The sequence below is a fragment of the Apis laboriosa genome, unplaced genomic scaffold (assembly GCF_014066325.1).
Source record: "Apis laboriosa isolate Shangri-la unplaced genomic scaffold, ASM1406632v1 scaffold11_cov152, whole genome shotgun sequence".
NCBI lineage: Eukaryota > Metazoa > Arthropoda > Insecta > Hymenoptera > Apidae > Apis > Apis laboriosa.
Genome location: NW_025221020.1, coordinates 1994635 through 2013453, shown reverse-complemented (window position 1 = coordinate 2013453; position 18819 = coordinate 1994635). Strand labels below are relative to the sequence as shown.

Sequence of the window (18819 nt, the reverse complement as noted above, 5' to 3'; positions counted from 1 at the left end):
TATCAGAGCTGTGGTCTGTAACTAGGTCGACGTTATTATTAAAAATTCCACGAACACGTCCGCGGGTTTTTCCCCGATTTCGCGTGGCAAAATATTCCTCCGGTTCCGGTTACCTATTCGTCCATCGTTGGAATTTCGATATCGAATACTGGGTCGAACGCGTCTTTCTTCGTGGGGAAAAGCAACGTCCGGAAACGTTTCGCGTGCATCGAATCCCGGAAGACCCCCCTCCTCCTCCTCCTCCTCTTCCGTTTATCGGATTCCTGCCGAGGACGTAACGATTTTCGATCGCTCCTTTCTCTCCTCCTCTGCCGGATTTGCATTCGTCCCACGGCGCGACGCCCACGATTACGGAAAGTGCACGGCCGCAATGAGTTGAATGGGCGCAACGAGAGAAGAATAGCCTCGAATGACGCGATCGAGAGGGATCTTTGCGCGTTGATCAATTTCCGTTACAAATTTTAGATATATATATACTTTTAGAAAGGTATGCATCGATGCTTCCCAATCCGTGGGTCGTGGCAACTTTGAAGGAGGAGAGCACAAAGGATTTTCCGGCTGGTCGATGCCTTTATTTTTAGTCGACGATTTCTACCGCTATTCGTCAACGAACGAAATTTTCATCGACCCTTCGTTCACCGATCGCTCGAAGGAGTCGCGACTCGAGGAAAGCGTTCGAGAAACGCGCCTTGCCGCGGATAATTTCGCGGCTTCTTCGACGATGGAAAAAATTATTTCGATATTCCGTGGTGTATACGTTCTCCTCGGCCGTGCCATTCATTATGGAGCCTCTCTCTCTCTCTGCTCGCTCGACTCGAAACGGCGGCAAGAGGTGGAAGCTTTCGTCTCTGCGTGTCTATTTACGACGCACTTCGTTAGCTGCAGGCTGCCTACGAAGCGTCTTGCGCGTCTAGCGTGTGCATTGTACGCGGCGCCGAGTTATGCACTCGCGCACGTACACCACCTACTACCCCAAGCAACTAACCGACCGACGAGGTTGCGGCCAACGAACGAATGGAAATCATTCTCGGGAAAAGAATCGAGGAAGTGGAGCGCGAACGTATTTCGAGAAGGGACGGTTTACGCCGTGCGGTGTATCGAGGCTGGGGATTAGAGACGTGCATTAACCCTGGAAAGCGACGACACCTTCTTTATTTTCCCCTGTCTTTCCTCTTTTCTCTCTTTTCCTTTCGGCAAATGGACGTCGAGCTAAAGCTGAAGAAAGGGGGAACCTTCGGCTTGGCTTGGCTTTCCTCCCAACAACGATCCTCGCGGGACCCGTGAAAAGAGAGGATCGAAGAGAGGATGGAGACAATGGACAAACGAACGAGACACGGCCGAGAGAAGAGCGTGTACGATAACTCGATCGATAAATTAATTTTCCTCCTCCTCGAGAGAAAGACAAAAACAGAGAGAGAGAGACGGAGTATCGATCGAGCCGAGATAATGGCGCGAACTAGTTTCGAGATTTATAATTTATTAATATCGATCGAGCGGTGGTGAAGTATGACGCGTATACGACGTACGTATATAATACGCACGTTGCAAACCGATACCTTCTCGAATTACCTCTGCTCGCAATTGAATTAACACAGGTTGGAAACGAAGCTCGGTCTAGACGAGACAGTAGTATTACGGGCCCCGTGAACGTGACTGCGCATACCGCTTGTCCCCGCAAAAAGAAAACGCGAAAGAACGATCCGCCACCGAAAATAACGATTAAACACAACACGGATCCATTCTCGTAGATCGACGACAGTGCGAGCTAAAATTGTACGCGGTTAAAATAAGGAAGGATATCAAGTTTGAGAAATACACGCGTCGAATTGCAATTGGAAAATAGAAATCGGATCGGATAGATTTTTAACGATCTTTGGCTTTGACCCGGAAAAAAAGAAAAAAGGAACGCGAATATTAAAGAGGGGAGGAGGGATAGAAAGGAACGGAGAAAGAATACGGGCGTGATTGAACGCGAAGGGGAGAGGAGAAATTCGTGGAGAGGATGAGCGAGGGTGAGTCGAGAGGGTGAGGTACAGAGAGAAAGGTACAGCGGGTGAAAAGTAGGTACTTCGAGATATCGACCGTGTGCCACGGCCTCGCGGAGCCTGTGTGTACGTGCCGTGCACGTTTCCCGTTACCACTTCTCGCCGCTTTTCTTCTTGCCGTGCGACGAAAAAGGCCACACCGTGGGATACGCTCTCTTTTCTTCCTCCTCTTCTTCCTCTCCCTCTCCCTCTTCTTCTCCCTTCCTCGGCCTCTTGTCACCGCGAAAACTTTGAAAAACTTTCATCTCTCGAGGCCCTCGCCTCGTCATTGCCACCGTCCCCTTGCCTTGCCAGTGTCAAGAGATGATTTTCCGCGAGGAAGGCTCGAGTGAAAGTTTTTCGCAAGGGAATTATAAATATAACGGATCGAACGAAACATTCGTGTATTTATACAGGAATGTTTCCTCTCTTTTCTTTTTCCTCTCTTTTTTGGAAGGAAGAGAAATCGATCGAGTGTTCAAAAGTTCAAACGCGTATCAATAATAATTCCTCTTCTCCTCTCTCGTCTGTTTACATCGAATAACATTGATAGAATGAAGCTGATCGAAAGTAAAAAAAGGATGACGTGGGTAGAACAATCGAGGAAATATCAACGGGTTACGCACGAAGGAAAGAGGAGACGGAAAGAGGCGGAACGCGGAATCTGGTATCGCTATCTATGGTCTCGCTAAATATCACGATCCTTTATCCCGCGATGATCATCGAAGGGCAAAGAGAGAGAGAGAGAGAGAGAGAAAAAATGCCTGACACGAGTGTACAGGCTCGTGCGGAACACAATAAAGTCTGCGCCCCAACCCCTGAAATGCCAGCGTGACAAAGGGTGGTTAAGCCCTTCTTGACGAAGATGCACCATACCGAGCCCCTGATATTCCCGTGCAGACGTCGCGACGCTGTGCAATCGCGCTCCGCGCCGATTTTCAAACATCATCCTTCCCCTCCTCCACCCCTCTCTCCCCTTCGTTACGCGCTTCCTCTTTCGTTCGTATCCTCTCCTCTCCTCTCCTCTCCTCTCCATCTCCGCGAGGAGGTCGAAGGAAGAACGGAAGGAAGAAACGTCGTTCGTTCGCGCGATTGATCTCTAACGAGAGACACTCTCTCTCTCTCTCTCCTCCCCTTCGCGTACGCAAATTATCGATCTCGCGACCTAACCTTTTTAACGGGAGAAAAGAACGGCCGTGGCGGGCGAACTCTCGGCAGAAGCGCGAGAGTTTCGAGGCGCGGAACAAGCAGTCGAGGTCCCCGCTTCCACCATCTTTCTCGAATAGCGGATGATCGAAGTGGAGGGCGGAGAGCTTCTTCTTCTTCTTCTTCTTCTTCTTCTGTTCGAGTGGAAAAATTAAAAGGAAATTAAGGGGACGAGTGTAATCGAGGAACGTTGTGACAGAAATCGAGGGGTTTGTGGATGTCGAAGAATAACGCGCATAATAAAGCGAATCGAGGCGTGTAAACGCAGTTGAACTCGTTTCGTCGAGATATTTCGTGGCGATGAGGTAGATAACGTCGGGCCGTTTGCACGTTCCACGCGAAGCTAGAGAGAGAGAGAGGGAGGGAGGGAGAGAGGGAGAGAGGGCGATGGAAGTGGAAATCGTGGCGGAGAGCAACAATGTGAACAGATCGGGGGGTGGTGTCCCGACCCACGATAGCAGAGTACAAATAGTACGAAAGACACGGTGAGACTGGGGAGGAGAGGCGGTGTTCCTTTTTTTTTTATTTTTTGACGTGAAAGAGATGCAACGATCGCGCGACGCGAGTCCCTCCTCTTTCTTTTCTTTCTTCTTGCAGGACGTCGCTGTTCATTATCATGAGTTTCATCTACGCGAAGCTGCTGGTGGTTGTGTGCATCGCTTACGTGATAAGCGAGGTGGTCACGCACAAGCTGCCCCTCTACTACTACGAGGGATTCTTCACGTACCTGTACGGTGTTAGCATCTTATTCCTCCTGTACGTGTTCTGCTTCTTGCTGCAAGAAAGCGCCTGCTGCTCGAGGGGCAGCGACACGCCACCCCCGCCTCCGAGACCGCCCAAACCGCCCAAGGAGCCCAAGGAGAAGAACAAGAAGAAGGAGAAGAAGGACAAGGAGCAGAAGTCGTCGAAAAACAAGAAGGAATATCAGGTCGGGATCTCTCTTCATCTCCGTGGCGTTTTGATAAAATAGTAAATAGTAAATATAAACTATATACATAAGTTTCGTGGTTGCCGAGAAAAGCAAAGCCCCGTGTATTTGAAACCAAAGTTGTCGAGCCGACAATTTTAAAAGGCACGTTGACGTAAGTGGGTTACGTCTGTCGTCATCCGCTAGAATGCACGTGTTACATCTCCTCTCTTCTCCTCCTCCTCCCCCTTATTCATTATCGCGTGGATCCACTTGTGAAACTGAAACTCGGCAATTTCGTCCTCGTTGAAATTCACCGCTCTTTTCGGGGTCGAGGCGACCGAAATTGTCTTAAAATTGACTCGAGTCGAGAAATCGAACGGCATACGAGGATGGCTTATTGAATTATTAACGATGGCCGATGATTCCAGGACGCGGCTGATGTCGAGGCTGGGGTTGCCACTCGGGCACTGAGGAAGCGGAAAACTTCGCAGAACGACCAGAGCCATGGAAGTTTTTTCCTGAGAATCGGTGCCATTGGTGAGGGAATGGAATTTCGAATCTCGAATTATTTTGAAAGAAGAAAAAGAAAAATAACGAATCCTTTCTTCGCAGCTTTTGGCCTGGGTACAATGGTCTACAACGGTTTGGAATTCGGCACCTTCTTCGAGGTGCCACCCACATCGCCGTGCTACCAGATCCTCCAAGGCGTGAATCCAGTTCTCCAAATGATTTTCACCTTCATGCAGATGTACTTCATCTTCATGAACTCGAGGGTAGGGTAAAAGAACTCTTCCTCGATTAACTTTCTCGAGCATCCGAGATTGATCGTCCGTTCCTTCTCAGCTCAACATTCATCGCTTCAAAGTGATCGCTCGTTTCGGTCTGATGCACGTGGTGGCCACCAATCTCTGCGTCTGGATCCGCACCCTGGTGTTGGAAAGCATCAAGGAGATCACGAAGCATCACCAGAAAATGGGCCAATTCGAGGCGGGCATTCTTGGTAAATCGATCGCACGATAGATATCGTTTCGCCAAAAAAAAAAAAAAAAAAAAAAAAAAAAAAANAAAAGAGAGAGACAGGATCTCGCTAATCTGAATAAAAAATGAAAAACGTTTAGAGAGTATCAAACAGCACTCGATGAGGAACGCCGGTGCCATATTGGGAACGGCGCCCAGGGACGTGGCACTTTTGCGCGAGGCGCCATTAACAGCGACGAGGTCGTCCACGGTTCCAACGTCGGTCGCGAGCACCATAGCCGCCTCGTTCGGTCGAATGATGAAAACTACGGCGAGGGCGATCGCGAGGGCCGTCACGACGCCGACCTCGACCACCACCACGGGCTGGAACCCGCCGACCTCGATGACCACCTCCACCTCGACCCCTCAGCCCAGCTTGACCACGACCACTGCCAGCACTCTGACCACTTTTCTAACCGCCCTCACGCCGAAAACCACCACCGAGGAGAGGACCACCCCGACCACTCCCGCTACGACCACCACCTCCACTACCACCACCACCACCACCACCACCACCACCATCACAAGCACCAACATACCTTCCACCACCTTGTCGTACTTCGTCCAACTGTTCGACGCGCCCCAGGCGGACAACAAAGAAGAGGTAAAAACGCGATCTTTCCGATTTCGTATCGTACGACGCGAGATCGATCGGAATAAATCGTTTTCTGTAATTCTTCTCTTCTCAGATCAACCAGATACATCAGATCTTCGACCTGAACAATCAAACGAACAGCAGCGAATATTGGAGCCCGAGTTTCGGCGCGTACGCGGAGGCGTTAACGGACGAGGAGATGGCGTCGAATTCGTGCGGCCGGGTGAATATCATGGGTACGATCGTACAGGACGCCGAGCCGTATCTCTTCCCGTTCATAATCGAGTACAGTTTGATCGGGGCGGCGGTGATCTACGTGATGTGGAAACACATCGGGCGGCACCCTCGTTGGCCGCATCAGGTGGAGGCCGATCTCGAGCGGCGGCTCGAGGCCATGCTGTCCCGAAGAGCGGTCGCGTTGGCTCACGCGGGTAATCATACAATTACGCCCTTTCGAACAAACCGATAGTTTCGATTCGACTCGTGTGAAACTAAAAACTGGATCTCCCGACTGGAAAAAAAATAGGTCACACAAGGGTGGACTGTGTAGGGGCGAGCAAAGGGCTGTTCTTCGGCCTGTTGCTGCTGGTCGGCTCGCTGATCTGCCTGATCCTGTTCTTCGTGCTGATCCACCATCCGGACTTCGGCCTGGTCGCCATTTACCTCGCGGACGTGTCCCACTGCGTGCTAATGGTCCTCTCGATCGTGGCCATTATCGTGGGGTTCATACGGGTGCAGAGCTTGAAGTTCAAGGCCGAGGAGCAAAGCGACCTGAACGACATCCTCCTCCGCGTGTCGGGCTTCGGCCTGTTCGTCTACGCTGTGTTCAGCGTGATCGCCGGCTCGTTGGCCGCGTTCACCCACGAACCTAACCTCCTCGTCATGCTTACCGGCCTCCTCTCGGTGGCGCAGGTCATCCTCCAGATGCTGTTCATTGCGGACGTGTCACGCAGAAGGGTCCACTTGCCGGAGCACGATCGCAGCAAGCCCGGCAGGCAGGTGGTCACCTTCTTGCTCATCTGCAACCTGACCATGTGGGTGATCTACACGTTCGAGTCGCAGAAAGTGATGGCGAACCCGGTCCAGCTCGACTTCTACGGCTTCCTCGCATGGGCCATCGTGCAGAGGGTCACCCTTCCGCTCTGCATCTTCCACAGGTTCCACAGCGCGGTCACGTTCGCGGAGATATGGAAGACGAGCTATAAGGCGCGCCTCGATTAGACGAGGGGATCGTTGGTTGGGATCAACGGAGCCCGTCGTGCGATCGTCGTTCGCGAATCGAGAATCGAGAGAGAGGGGAGAGGCCGCTCGATCGATCCTCTCGATCGTCTCCGTCTAAGGGACGATCGGAGGAAGGGACGGGCAGGGATGACTGGTGGCCGGGCTGGTCGATCAATCGGACATATCTCGGAGAAATGTATATCGGAGGCAGGCTGCGGCCTCTCTCGAAATCTCGAAATGATCGGCGAGGATTGGGGAGGATGCGCGACAGCGAACACGCTTGCTTCATCACTCGGGATCGAGAAAATGTCGGGAGGGTGGGTGGAAGTACGAAAGGCGCCAAGGTGTGTGTGTCGATGGTCGAGGCTTCGCGCGGAAACCGCAAAGTCGTTACGGGAGGATCGCGAAGCGTCGTTTTATTTTTTTACGCGCGTTTGCATGCATTCGTTAGCCTCGGTTCTCTTTGCTTGAAACAGCTTGGACGGTTGCTTCCTTGATCGGTAATGTCGGGCGGGAGAGCACGGATCAGGAGGAAACAGATCGATCGAAGAAAAAGAAATTAAATTTCGGATAGGTAAAAAACGGATAACTTTGAACAGATCGTGTTATTCGTTGAGAAGCACAAAAGAAAAAAAAAGTAATAAGAAAAGCAGGATCTAAAGAACATATACACGAACACGCACGCACGCACACGCATACACAGATACAGTGTACAATACAGTGCAATGCCACGATCACGAAATAGGGCCCATTTCCTTTCACCGTGTTTCACACCTTTTACGATCTCTATTATATACTGCCGTCAAATTTTCTACTTTTATATATTATATATGTACCTTCACCCTCTTTCCCCCCCCCCATCGTGCATCGAGAACGTTTAAGAGTTCGATTTTCACTCTTCGTTAACCCTCGATCGTTTTTTCGAAAGATTCGCAAGATTTGGATTTTGGATTTCGACTTTCGAACGATATCAGAGAAGAAAGGATTTTTTTCGAAACATCGTGGCAATTAATTATATAGAGAGGTATATACGAAGAGTGGAATCATCTTCTTGAAGCGATCACCTCATATTAGCGATCAAGTACATTCTTCGTTAGCATGGCCCGAGATAGTTTTAGGTAAATAGCCGCCGTGTGATCTCTTTCTCGCGAGAAAAAAAAGGATGGAGGGAAGAGCGATGAACAATCGAAGAGAGAAAGAGAGAGAGAGAGAGAGAGAAGAGACTCGATGCAGGAACAGGGTAATTTCGTTGCGCCGCAAGTCGAGCGAATTGACACGACGCTTTTTTTGGTATATCGCGGATGGATACGCATTCTTTTGTTCGAACAAGATTGGACGAAGCTTGTCCGCTTTGTCGACCGATTTGACGAAAGAAAATCAAAGAGGGAGAAGAAGACGCGCCAAAAAAAGAAAGAAGAAGAAGAAGAAGGAAAGGAAAACAATTCCAACGTTCTTTCTCGTTGCGTGCTGCAAAGTACAAAATTGTTTCTAACTTTTAGAATCTTTTATCGACACGACCCTTTCGACGTTCATACTTCAAAAAGAGCGTGTATACCGACGAATATCGAAGTCGCAAACGAACGAAAGTGAGATAAAGAGAAGAAAATAGAGGAATAAAGGACGAGGAGAAAAGCGACGACGATGCGCGGGGGAAAAAGAATCTTGTATAAAGGGTAAAAGCGTATTTTTTTCTTTTTTTTAAACAAATTCGAACACTCGAGGCATACTCGAAGATGTTCGAATCACGGTAGGGAGGGGACAATGACGAATGTAGATTTTATCGCGAGATTAAGAGATTAAAAAGTAACGAAATATCATAGACGAAGTTTTAAGATGGACGTGTAAAGGAAGATTATACGACGAGAAGATAAAAAAAAAAAAAAAAAAAAATTATAGTCGGTACACTGGTAGTGAATCTTACACATACACACAGTCACCACGTACCATTCACGGAAGTTTATTAATAATTACCATGGTCGATTAGCTTTTAATGCCATCTCTCGGGAGAGATCGAACGAGATAAGTGGAACTTTCACATTTATATTCGCTATGAATATCGTAGATCGTTCGAAACACACACACACACACACATACCATGGAGAGAACACACACGCGTTTAAATAGTCGTTATACATTCGAAAAAAAAAAATCCCTCCACGGATCCCGTGAAACTCATAAAAGAAAAAAGAATCCAAACCTATTTCCTAACAGGAAAAAAAAAAAAACAAATAACCTGGTCGAAGTATGTACCTAGCTCTATTCGAGTCTAAATATTTTAATTCTTAGACGTATGTATGTAGGTGAAAGAGAATTAAATGAGAGGAAACGGGGTGTGGAAACGAGAGGGACGAAGTTGTGACACTAATTATACATAATTGTAATCCGAGACGACATTATTATTAAAAAGGTAACACGATATAAATATGAAAAAAAAAAAATTTAAAAATATATTATATATATATATATATATATAGATAGATATATATATATAAATATAAATACATTTATGGAGATCTTTTATTGACTTCGATGTGCGCGACTGCGAATTGAGTGATGCGAATATGTAAATAACGATGCACAGTAAGGTATTGTTCAGCAGAGTGTCTGTGAAACGAAGAGCAATTATGTTTTGCGAGTTCTGTTCTCGAGGCATGTTTTCGACGGAAAGAGGGTGCGCTTATATATATATATATATATATCCCTTAATCATTGTGATCGAGCCCTCATCAAACCTCTTCTTGAAAGTTCAAAGAAAAAAAAAAAAACCTCATCGACATTATTCCTCTCGTCGACGAATATTTTACGATTAAATCGATCAATCTTTGTCAAAATTGACGAAATGGTCCGCACCCTCTTACCCCTCGATTTCCTCGTCTCAACCGCGAAAAAAAATTCATATTTGCCCATTGATTTCATTAAGGATCAAAAAGAAAAAAAAAAGAAAAAAAAAGGAAAAAAAGGAAAAAAAAAAAGAAAAAGAAGAAAAAACAAAGGAAAAAAAAAAAAAGAAAACAAGCGTTCGTTTGATCTTTCCTCCGCTCGAATCCCGAAATCTTTTCACCAACGCTCTGCGCGAGAATCACAGCGTGTATCGAAAGATCGGGAAGAGAAAGAAAGGGGATGCGAGTCCATAGGAACAAGGACAATATAACAAGTATTCGCTAGAACGTTTGCATAAAGAAAAAAAGAAAAAAAAATCATAGTTAACAAGGCACTGCCACACACAGGACCAACAAAAAAAGTCGAGAAAGTGATGATAGGGAAGAATAGGTGGGAGGGAAGAAGAGAGAGCAAGAAAAGCAAGAAGAGGAATACGCGAAGAGAAGGACGAAGCATGGAACGCGAATAGATGGAACCAAAAAAAGAAAATAATAATAATAATAATAATAATAATAATAATAATAATAATAATAATAATAAATAATAATAATAATAATAAAACGGGGATTTTCGAGCAGAAATGGAGAACAAGCGAAAAATATAATATAAATACATATACGAAGCCAATACCCTTCCAACGTTTATCGAGAATGCGTGTATCGGAGTGAGTGAGGAAAATACGTATGCGCGAGTGATTGAGAGCAACGGTGCACGTGCGACACGTTTTTATTCGGCAAACAACGTCTTTGTATACTCTGCCCGTGTTCTAGAGAACAGGAGGATCATGGTTCTTGTGTATGTACATCAGTATCTCGATAGTAGCCGTAAGCCTAATCAATGAGTCGCGGATTTGCCGAGAAAAATCGATTCAATTTCGATCGAGAGACACGGGAATCCTCGATTCGAGAGAATCGCACGTGGAATTGCATGGAATTCGTTGAGAGTATAATTAGAGCGAAGAAGTCACTTCTTCTGTTTAATTATTTCGAGTAAGGGCGACGAAGGGAAACGGAGAGGGAGAGAGAGAAAGAGAGAGAGAAAGGAAAGAAAGAAAACCGCGAGGGGCTCGATGCAAAGGCAAATCCGCGACACCTCGTCATTTAACATTACGTAGTGAGTTTTCGATGTCTTCGAGCATAATTACAGTTTGTACACATACACAATACGCGCGCACAACCGACATACTCATCACTCTATCAGATAGATACGATAATAGGGAGGGAGGTGGCAAATGGAAGATTTCACGCGGACAATGGGATTAGAAGTAATGTTTCAACACGCAAGACACAAAGGATAAAGAGGAGAGAAAAAAAAAAAAAAAAAAAAAAAAAATACTTCTACAAATTACATGTTGTCGTGTATGCAGTTTCTTGAAGTCGAGTAGCGACGAATACCACCGTAAACATTCGTAAAAATTCGCTCATTCATCAATTCCCATTTTGATTGTATAACGTTGACACGCCGTTTCTCATTGTAATCCGTTGAGGCGGCACGATCATCGTGTCGCCGTCATTTGTAACAATATACGATTATATTGGTTAATAAAAGTTATCTAGATGTAACATTGCTCTCGAGTTTTAAGTATGTCTCTGATGAATAATTAATCTAATAATTTTCTTATTTAATTGCGCGTGCATCCCACGATGCATTGTCCTACGATAATAATCCCATAATAATGTCGAACGATGAGAGCATACGCGTAATATGGCACTTGCAGTCCGATCTAACAATAAGTGAATAACATAATATGATACCAATCCAGTTTAACAATAAGTGAAACGAATAATCAAAAGAAATCGTGCAAGATTTAAACTGAACTGCAAATGTGCGTAGTTCTTAGCTTGGTATTGTTTTTCAGAAAGTATTATTAACGAGATACTTTTAATGTTATCTAAATTATTTTGATAAGATGAATTTTTAAGAAAAAAATTTCAAAAAAAGAATTTTGAAAAACGATGCTAATTATCAGATCTAACCAACCCGTCGAGACCTGTCTATGAAAAATACGATATAAAGTATAAGGAAGTGAGGAAAAAAAAATTAATTTAAAAGATAAAGTGACAAGAACAGTTTAAAACGTAAGAAAAAAATGAAATAAGAATTTAAAAATGAAAAAAAGGGAAACATAAATCAAAAATTTAATATAATTAGTAATCAAATTAATAATACCAGTAAAATTATTTAAATTTTAAAAATTAAAAATATTAACAAAAAAATGTAAGATAAATATTAAATATTGGAAAAATCTCACAACAATTTCAAAACAATTTCAACACCCGAGCATACGAAAGAGAGAAAAAAACTTGAAAATCCTGAGATTTTTATTAAAAAAAATATTTAAAATAATATCTACTTTTTTCTTTAACAGATTTATATTCTTTGATTTATCATCTAATTTTATTTCAAACTCTATTTAATGAATCTATTTTGCTAATTTAATGAAATAAAATTTTAATATCTATTAGGCAAAGTAAAAGTTAAACTTATTTATAACAAAAAGATAAATATCTGTGTCACTATGCTCGTGTAAAAATCTACATATATAACAATCATGTCGATTTGGATTTTTCGTCCGACGATATGATTAAATGATTGAAGCAACAAAGATGCATGCAATTCACCATTAGATGCGAAGATTATTGACCATTGATGCTGCTATGGCTTTAAGAAGTCAGTATAAAGACCATCATCATATAAGAGGATCATAGAAGTCGTAAAACATCTGTAACAAAAAGCAAAATAACACAATTTAAAATAAAGTCCAAATTGTTTGGAAAAATTAAAATAAGAAAAAATGAAACTCTACTAATATAATAGTATAATATAATAACAATAAAAATTAAAATTTTAATATAAAGATTTGAAATTTAAAAATTTAATGATTCTGTATTAAAAGAATAAAAATTTAAAAAAAATAAAAAAAGATAATTATTTCTTCATATGATGGATGACCATCTTATCCTTTTGAGAGAAATATTGACTCTATCATGTACATGAAACGAATATAAAAAAAAATTATTAACACGATCGTTACAATCGACAAATAAACACTGATTCTAATTTTACATTATCCATTGAAGGATTCAAAAAATTATTAAAAAGTAAACACTTTATTTTTATAAAATAAAATTAAATTTAAATAGTATTCTATTGATTACTATTATATATTATTAATTTTCGATTTATAGCTGTTTAAATATTCTAATTTCTATTTTATTATTTTTATTATTTATCAATTGCGAAAAATAATTATAAATGGATTTATAGCAGCAATCAATAATTTGTAATTCACGGTTTTATGATATATTAATTTTTTATTAATAATTGTGTTACAATATTCGAAATATTATTTTACGAAGAATCATAAATTGAATTGATCAACAGTGGTCAATTTAGAATAATCAATGTAACTACAGTGGATAAATTCTATCAAGAGATAGAAAAAATGTAGGTTCCTATATATGATAAAAATCGCATATCAAAAAATAAATAAAGTCAAATACATTAAAAAATTATTTAAGCATAAAACGTATATGATATTATTCTACAAATTTGCAAAAATATTAATACAAACTATTTATAAAGTGCTTGGATAAATGTAACAAATAAAAGTAAATCTTGTATTTAACGATAGATGGCGAGACAAGACTACTAGTGCTGGCAATGCAGTTACTCTGTACAGAATTTATAATAGGAATGCTACGTAATAAGAAAAAGAGATATTTAAAAAAAAACATTATTAATGTTTACTGCAAAAATTAATATAAAAATAAAAGTTGAGTTTATCTTATAATTATTTATAAAATCTAATTTAGAATATGCAATATTACAGTATTGCTATAACATTAAGAATCAGACCAGAAAATAAAAGATATTATAACCAGAAAGAAAATAAATGGCAAACAGGAAACCAGGGAATCGAATGGAACAAAAAAACGAGCCATGAAATAGCAGTCGAAGAGAATGAAAACAAAAGAGAAAGCTACATGAAAATACATATGCATAGCCGTATCGACAACAGAAGAAACATTCACGGCGAAGAAGCTGCTTGTGAACGACCGGTAAACAATTAGTCGCGCCGTATGGCGATGAATCATTATTAAAGACGATGACGAGCCAACTGTCCTTAGGCACTTCGTTGTCCCGGTCATTCGAACCGAGACCCTGTTAGCATGCGACATTAATTTGCGTAAGGTGTTTTGGGGTGCTACTTGAAAAGCAACGGATGTGGGTGCGCGACAGAAAGGAGATGAACTAAAAGGCGAGGAAGAGCAACGCTGCCTCTCATTTGCCTTTCAATACCGGTTCCCTTGTCATTGTGACAACGACACTACTATTGTTGTGCCACTGTATACCATGTATTACCTACCTGTTCGTGTTCTTACCAGCGTGGGTGGCGGCCGTGCACTCCAATCGTCATTCGAAATCGTTTTCTTTATGTATTTTAAACTGACACACATAATTTCCACTGATTTCAAAAAAATTATCACTATACTCGCGTCTCTGCTTCTCGAATGGACTCGTCCTCTCACGAATGACAACGCCACCTAGGAGAAAAGGAAATCGTTATTCAAAATTATTCAAAATATTTCAAGTGAAAAAAAATTACTATCGAATTTTTCTAATTATGATTATTCAAAGATAAAAACTTAAAAAGAATTAGAAATATATTTTGAAGAAATATTCTGAACGATCTGAAACGTTTCTCAAACGTTTGTAGTCACAATAAGTAATTTAAACGCTTGTCACCATGTTTCATGGTAAGCGTCACTTCGTCGTAAGCAAGCTTAGTAAAGAAACATTTTCGTAAAAAATCTTACCGTGTTTATTCAATCTTCAGACATTTCCTTTTGTGCTCCGTAAGTAACTGGAACGGTTAGTCACATTCGAAAGATTCCCAGAATTTTCAAAGGACAACAAATAATCACACGAATTTTCACAGAAACAGGTGTCGCGTCACAGAATTCCGAAACTAATTAAGATGCGCGCGCATTGCTAATAAGTTTCGTGAAACAGCGCATCTCGTTCACGCACGCATTATATATATATATATATATATATATATATATATATATATATATATAAGTACACAGTCATCAAGTTACCAGGATATTGGAATTTTTGTTATTCCTCGTACACGTATCATATAATTATCATTTGCGTCAATGCTTCGATATTTGATTCCAATCCGACTAGTAAATACCAATGCGAATTAAAATATACTCGTGTAATTATTCGATAACGTCATAACCTCGTTCGACTGGAAATGGTATTACTATAATGGTATCGATTATAACAATTATATACGAACAATTATATACGAGCAGTAAAATTAAAAACTAAATCTTAAAAAGTATGTCCATCTTCGATATCACATTCAACTGCATTTTTATGCGATAGGCAGGAGAAGAAAGACAAATCGATTCATCTAAGGGAAAGAATACAAGACAATACCATAACCACAAAACGCTTAGCGGAGAATGATCAACTAGAAATATTATGGAAAAATGTCTTCCTCGTTCGTTTTGGGATTCAAGACGGCGTCAGTTGGCGGTTTTCCACTCGAGAAGTAAGGTAATAATCCGTATAATGGCCGTTAAGCGGTCGGTGATAGGCGAGGCGAGGCGAGGCGAGGAGCGAACTCTCGAGAGCCCACGTGGTAAGGCGCAACGAAGCAAGGCGAGAGACCACGTTACTCGCTTTGTACCGCTTAAGCTAATGAGCCACAGATGGCGATATATCGTTGGACCCTGTTCGCATACATAGTGTGTATACAATATAAAGTGGGCCGAAATGCGAGGGAGAGGTAGATCAGCCGCGATATACGAATCGTTGCAAGGTGGTTGAAAAGTCAGCCGAAAGGGGTTGGCCAGGTTCGTTTGGCTCGATGTTTATCTCGGCCAGCCGGTCGTACGCGGCTACCGCGGCCGATCCTATCTCGCGATATGCACCCTCCTTTTAACCCGGTGCACGACCAACCTGCACACCGCTAAATACACGCGCTCGTCTTTTCGCTGGCCGGCGCAGATGTACCGCCCTTTTGCACTGCTTGCCTCGCATTCCTCGACGTAAGCGATCCCCGCTTATTCTCAGAGAGATTGCGCCGTCCGCAAAAAGGACACACGATTCCCCGCTTCATATGTTACGGTATCGTAAATAAATCTTGTTCGACTCGTTTTGTTACCCGTATCTTTTTCTTTACTTTTTTTTTTTTTTTTCCTTTTTTTCAGATTTATTGATTTGAAATCTCTATAACGAACATACACGAGAACATCATGTAAGAATAAGAATTTCATTACTCACAGTAAATGTGTCAATTTGTTTGAAATGGTACGTGAATATGTAAGTGAATTAAAAATTTCAATAATATCTATAATTAGACGATACATTTGCGTTTTCAAATGAAAAATTGCTCCGAATCTCAATGATACTCATTGTGTAGAGATAAAAGATATTAAAAGAAATGCATCGATGAATACGGTATACGTAAAAATTGAAAAGCTAAACAAAGGAGCACGACTCCTTGAAATATGAGTACGTGTCTACATGATTGATTACTCGATAAATCTTACGACGAAGGAAAAAAAGAAAAAAGAACACGCTCGAACACGTGGGAAGCAAATAAAACCGATATTCATTTCCTTTGTTCAAGATCAGGTGCCTTCTTTAATATCCGATTCGAGAAAGCTGAGGCGAGAAAAGAAATCGGCGCACGCATAAAAAAAAAAAAAAAAAAAAANAAAAAAAAAAAAAAAAAAAAAGAAGGAGGCACGTGGATCGCGGATCGAAGTGAACACCGGCTGAAATTCGCATGAAACGAGAGCAGGTTGGAGGACGGAGGACAGCCGCGATTTCACACCGCGGCCGTGATCCGCGATTTCACGGCAGCTGCACCCGCCAGGAAACGAGACATCGAAGGCTCGCGCACACCGGACCAACTTTCTGCATAACGTGAAAACGGGGACAGAGGCGACCGTTGTCTTCGACGTTTGTCTTCGCGACTACGATCTCCGATAAAAAAAACGATCGCCTTCTCCTCCACCGCCACTCTTTCTTCCTCCCCCCCTTCTCTTTCTTCCGCCCTTAAACGCGGAAAGCAAACGAAACAATGAGACAAGAGAGCCGGTAGCAATCGGAATATAAAACGGATACGGAGCGTGGTGGCACGCGATCGAGTCGCGATAAACAACTTCTACTCTTGTTTACGCTCCTTTCGAAAGTGGGAAGAGAGCTTCCGCCAACGCGGAATGAGTGCATCCTTAATTAACCCGCGGATCTGCCGATAAAAGGATAATAGGTGGAGACGGAGTGCGTCTGTTCCATTTCGCTCGGTCGATCCTCGTGTTTCGTCTACAGGTCAGAAAGTTTTTCTTCCGCGGCCAAGTCGTTAGCGTCGGATCTCATCGACGCGTGAAGATATACAGTCACCGGCGATACACACGCTCGAACCGAATCGCGCTAGACACGGCCTATAATTTCACCGTTTCTTCGGCTCCCACGGAATAGCAATTACCCTCTATCGAGACATCTCTAAATTGCCCTCGGATTGCGCACTTGCCCGAAGAAACGGCTCCCCCCCTCCCAAACAAAAAAAGTACGACAGTTTTGCAAGCGGAGCAACTACCTCTTTTTTGACGACCGAACGCGATAAACGTTCGGTCGTCAAATACATTTTATTATACATACATACAATCATTATATATATATATATATATATATATATATATACATATATATATATAGAAAGATTAGAAAATATATAGAAATAAAAAGATTAAAATTCATCGAGGAACGCAATGGCTATTTCATCGGGAAAATTACGTGCGAGGCATGTACGAGGTGAGTACAACTGAATGGGATTGTGCGAGCAACAACGAGCAGGAATTTCCACAGTGTTTTCACGTCCTTGCGGTAGGGAGGGGGGGGGACGGTTTCGCAACGTCCACGCCGTGACGCTCCTAAATCCTCCGGCACTTTTTTACCCGGCACACGAAACGACGTGGGCGGTTGCATAAAGTAGGCAGCCTGCACTTATCTACATGGCGCGCACAAACGGCCGCGGTTGCAACGACCTACGGTCTCGTACTTATGTTAAATTACAGGTGGACATACGCGCGCCATGGCCATTAGTTTTCTCTCCTATGCACGCGCTCAGTTTCTGCCTGCCTAGCGAGACTGCTTCGTTTACCACACAGATGTTTCATCGATTTGTATAAGTGGCCCGTATATACGAAACCGAAGCGAAGAAAGAAAATGTAACTCGCGATAGCGAATAGAGTCGATTAATTTTTAAATTGTTCGAATGATCGAGCGCTGCTCGTTTAACGTGCTCGCGTAAAGGAGGAAAGGTAACAAGTTCGAGGAACAAATTTTGGCGAAGAGAACGAGAGTACGTGAGCACATTCGATTCGTGAAAAAAAACGGTTTCTCGTGAAACAAACTTTCGAACGAGTACAAGTACACCGCAATTGCTCGTCTCGTAACATCTTTCGCCGCCCGCGTCCTTTTCAACTCGTCGAAATTTTTCGGTTTCGCCGCGAACAATGATACTCCATCAACGATGGAGTTCGCGGTCTATCCTCGAGTTCCTTCGATCATCGATCCCCTTCTCACGGTTTCTCTTTTTTTTTTTTTTTTTTTCTTTTTCAGCCGGAGACCCCTTGAACGGAAAAGACAAGAAAGGAGAACGAACCGGAGCAGAGAATTGGACGAAGAGAGAGAGAAAAACGATGATACTTAGGAGGAGAGGGATAGAAAGAGAAAGCGCGCAAGGCGAGGAGAAAACGTACGATGAACGAGAGAGAGAAAGAGAGAAGCACGACAGGAGGCAGAGCGAAGAATTGAAAGAAGTTATGAAAATAAGGCGAAGCCGGAAGGGGGCGTATGATAAGCGCATGCGACGATCGACACGCAACACAACCACTCTAATTTTAGATCTTGTCACTCTGACGCCAGCTGCCATATGC

General features: G+C 42.7%; 2 protein-coding genes across 10 annotated transcripts in view; one reads left to right on the top strand and one right to left on the bottom strand.

Moving 5' to 3' along the window:
* The window catches only part of LOC122716933 (proton channel OtopLc-like), a 28358-nt gene extending 21109 nt beyond the window's left edge, over positions 1-7249 (top strand). For 8 of the 9 annotated variants that reach the window (XM_043940486.1, XM_043940495.1, XM_043940467.1 and 5 more), the window contains 7 exons: positions 3828-4158; positions 4569-4677; positions 4753-4913; positions 4984-5140; positions 5259-5761; positions 5847-6183; positions 6279-7249. In XM_043940486.1, coding sequence (XP_043796421.1) covers positions 3828-4158; positions 4569-4677; positions 4753-4913; positions 4984-5140; positions 5259-5761; positions 5847-6183; positions 6279-6973 — 2293 coding nt within the window. In that variant the 3' untranslated portion in view covers positions 6974-7249. Of the gene's footprint in view, positions 1-3429; positions 3716-3827; positions 4159-4568; positions 4678-4752; positions 4914-4983; positions 5141-5258; positions 5762-5846; positions 6184-6278 lie in introns of all 9 variants that reach the window. The other variant, XM_043940544.1, reaches the window with a different exon arrangement.
* Positions 1-14798, bottom strand: part of LOC122717001 — a 109209-nt gene extending 94411 nt beyond the window's left edge. The window contains exons 1-3 of the mRNA XM_043940655.1: positions 14674-14798; positions 14223-14400; positions 12475-12575 (exon numbers count right to left, since the gene is read on the bottom strand). The gene's annotated coding sequence lies outside the window, so the exon portion shown is untranslated. The remainder of the gene's footprint in view (positions 1-12474; positions 12576-14222; positions 14401-14673) is intronic.
* Positions 14799-18819: the final 4021 nt, after the last annotated feature.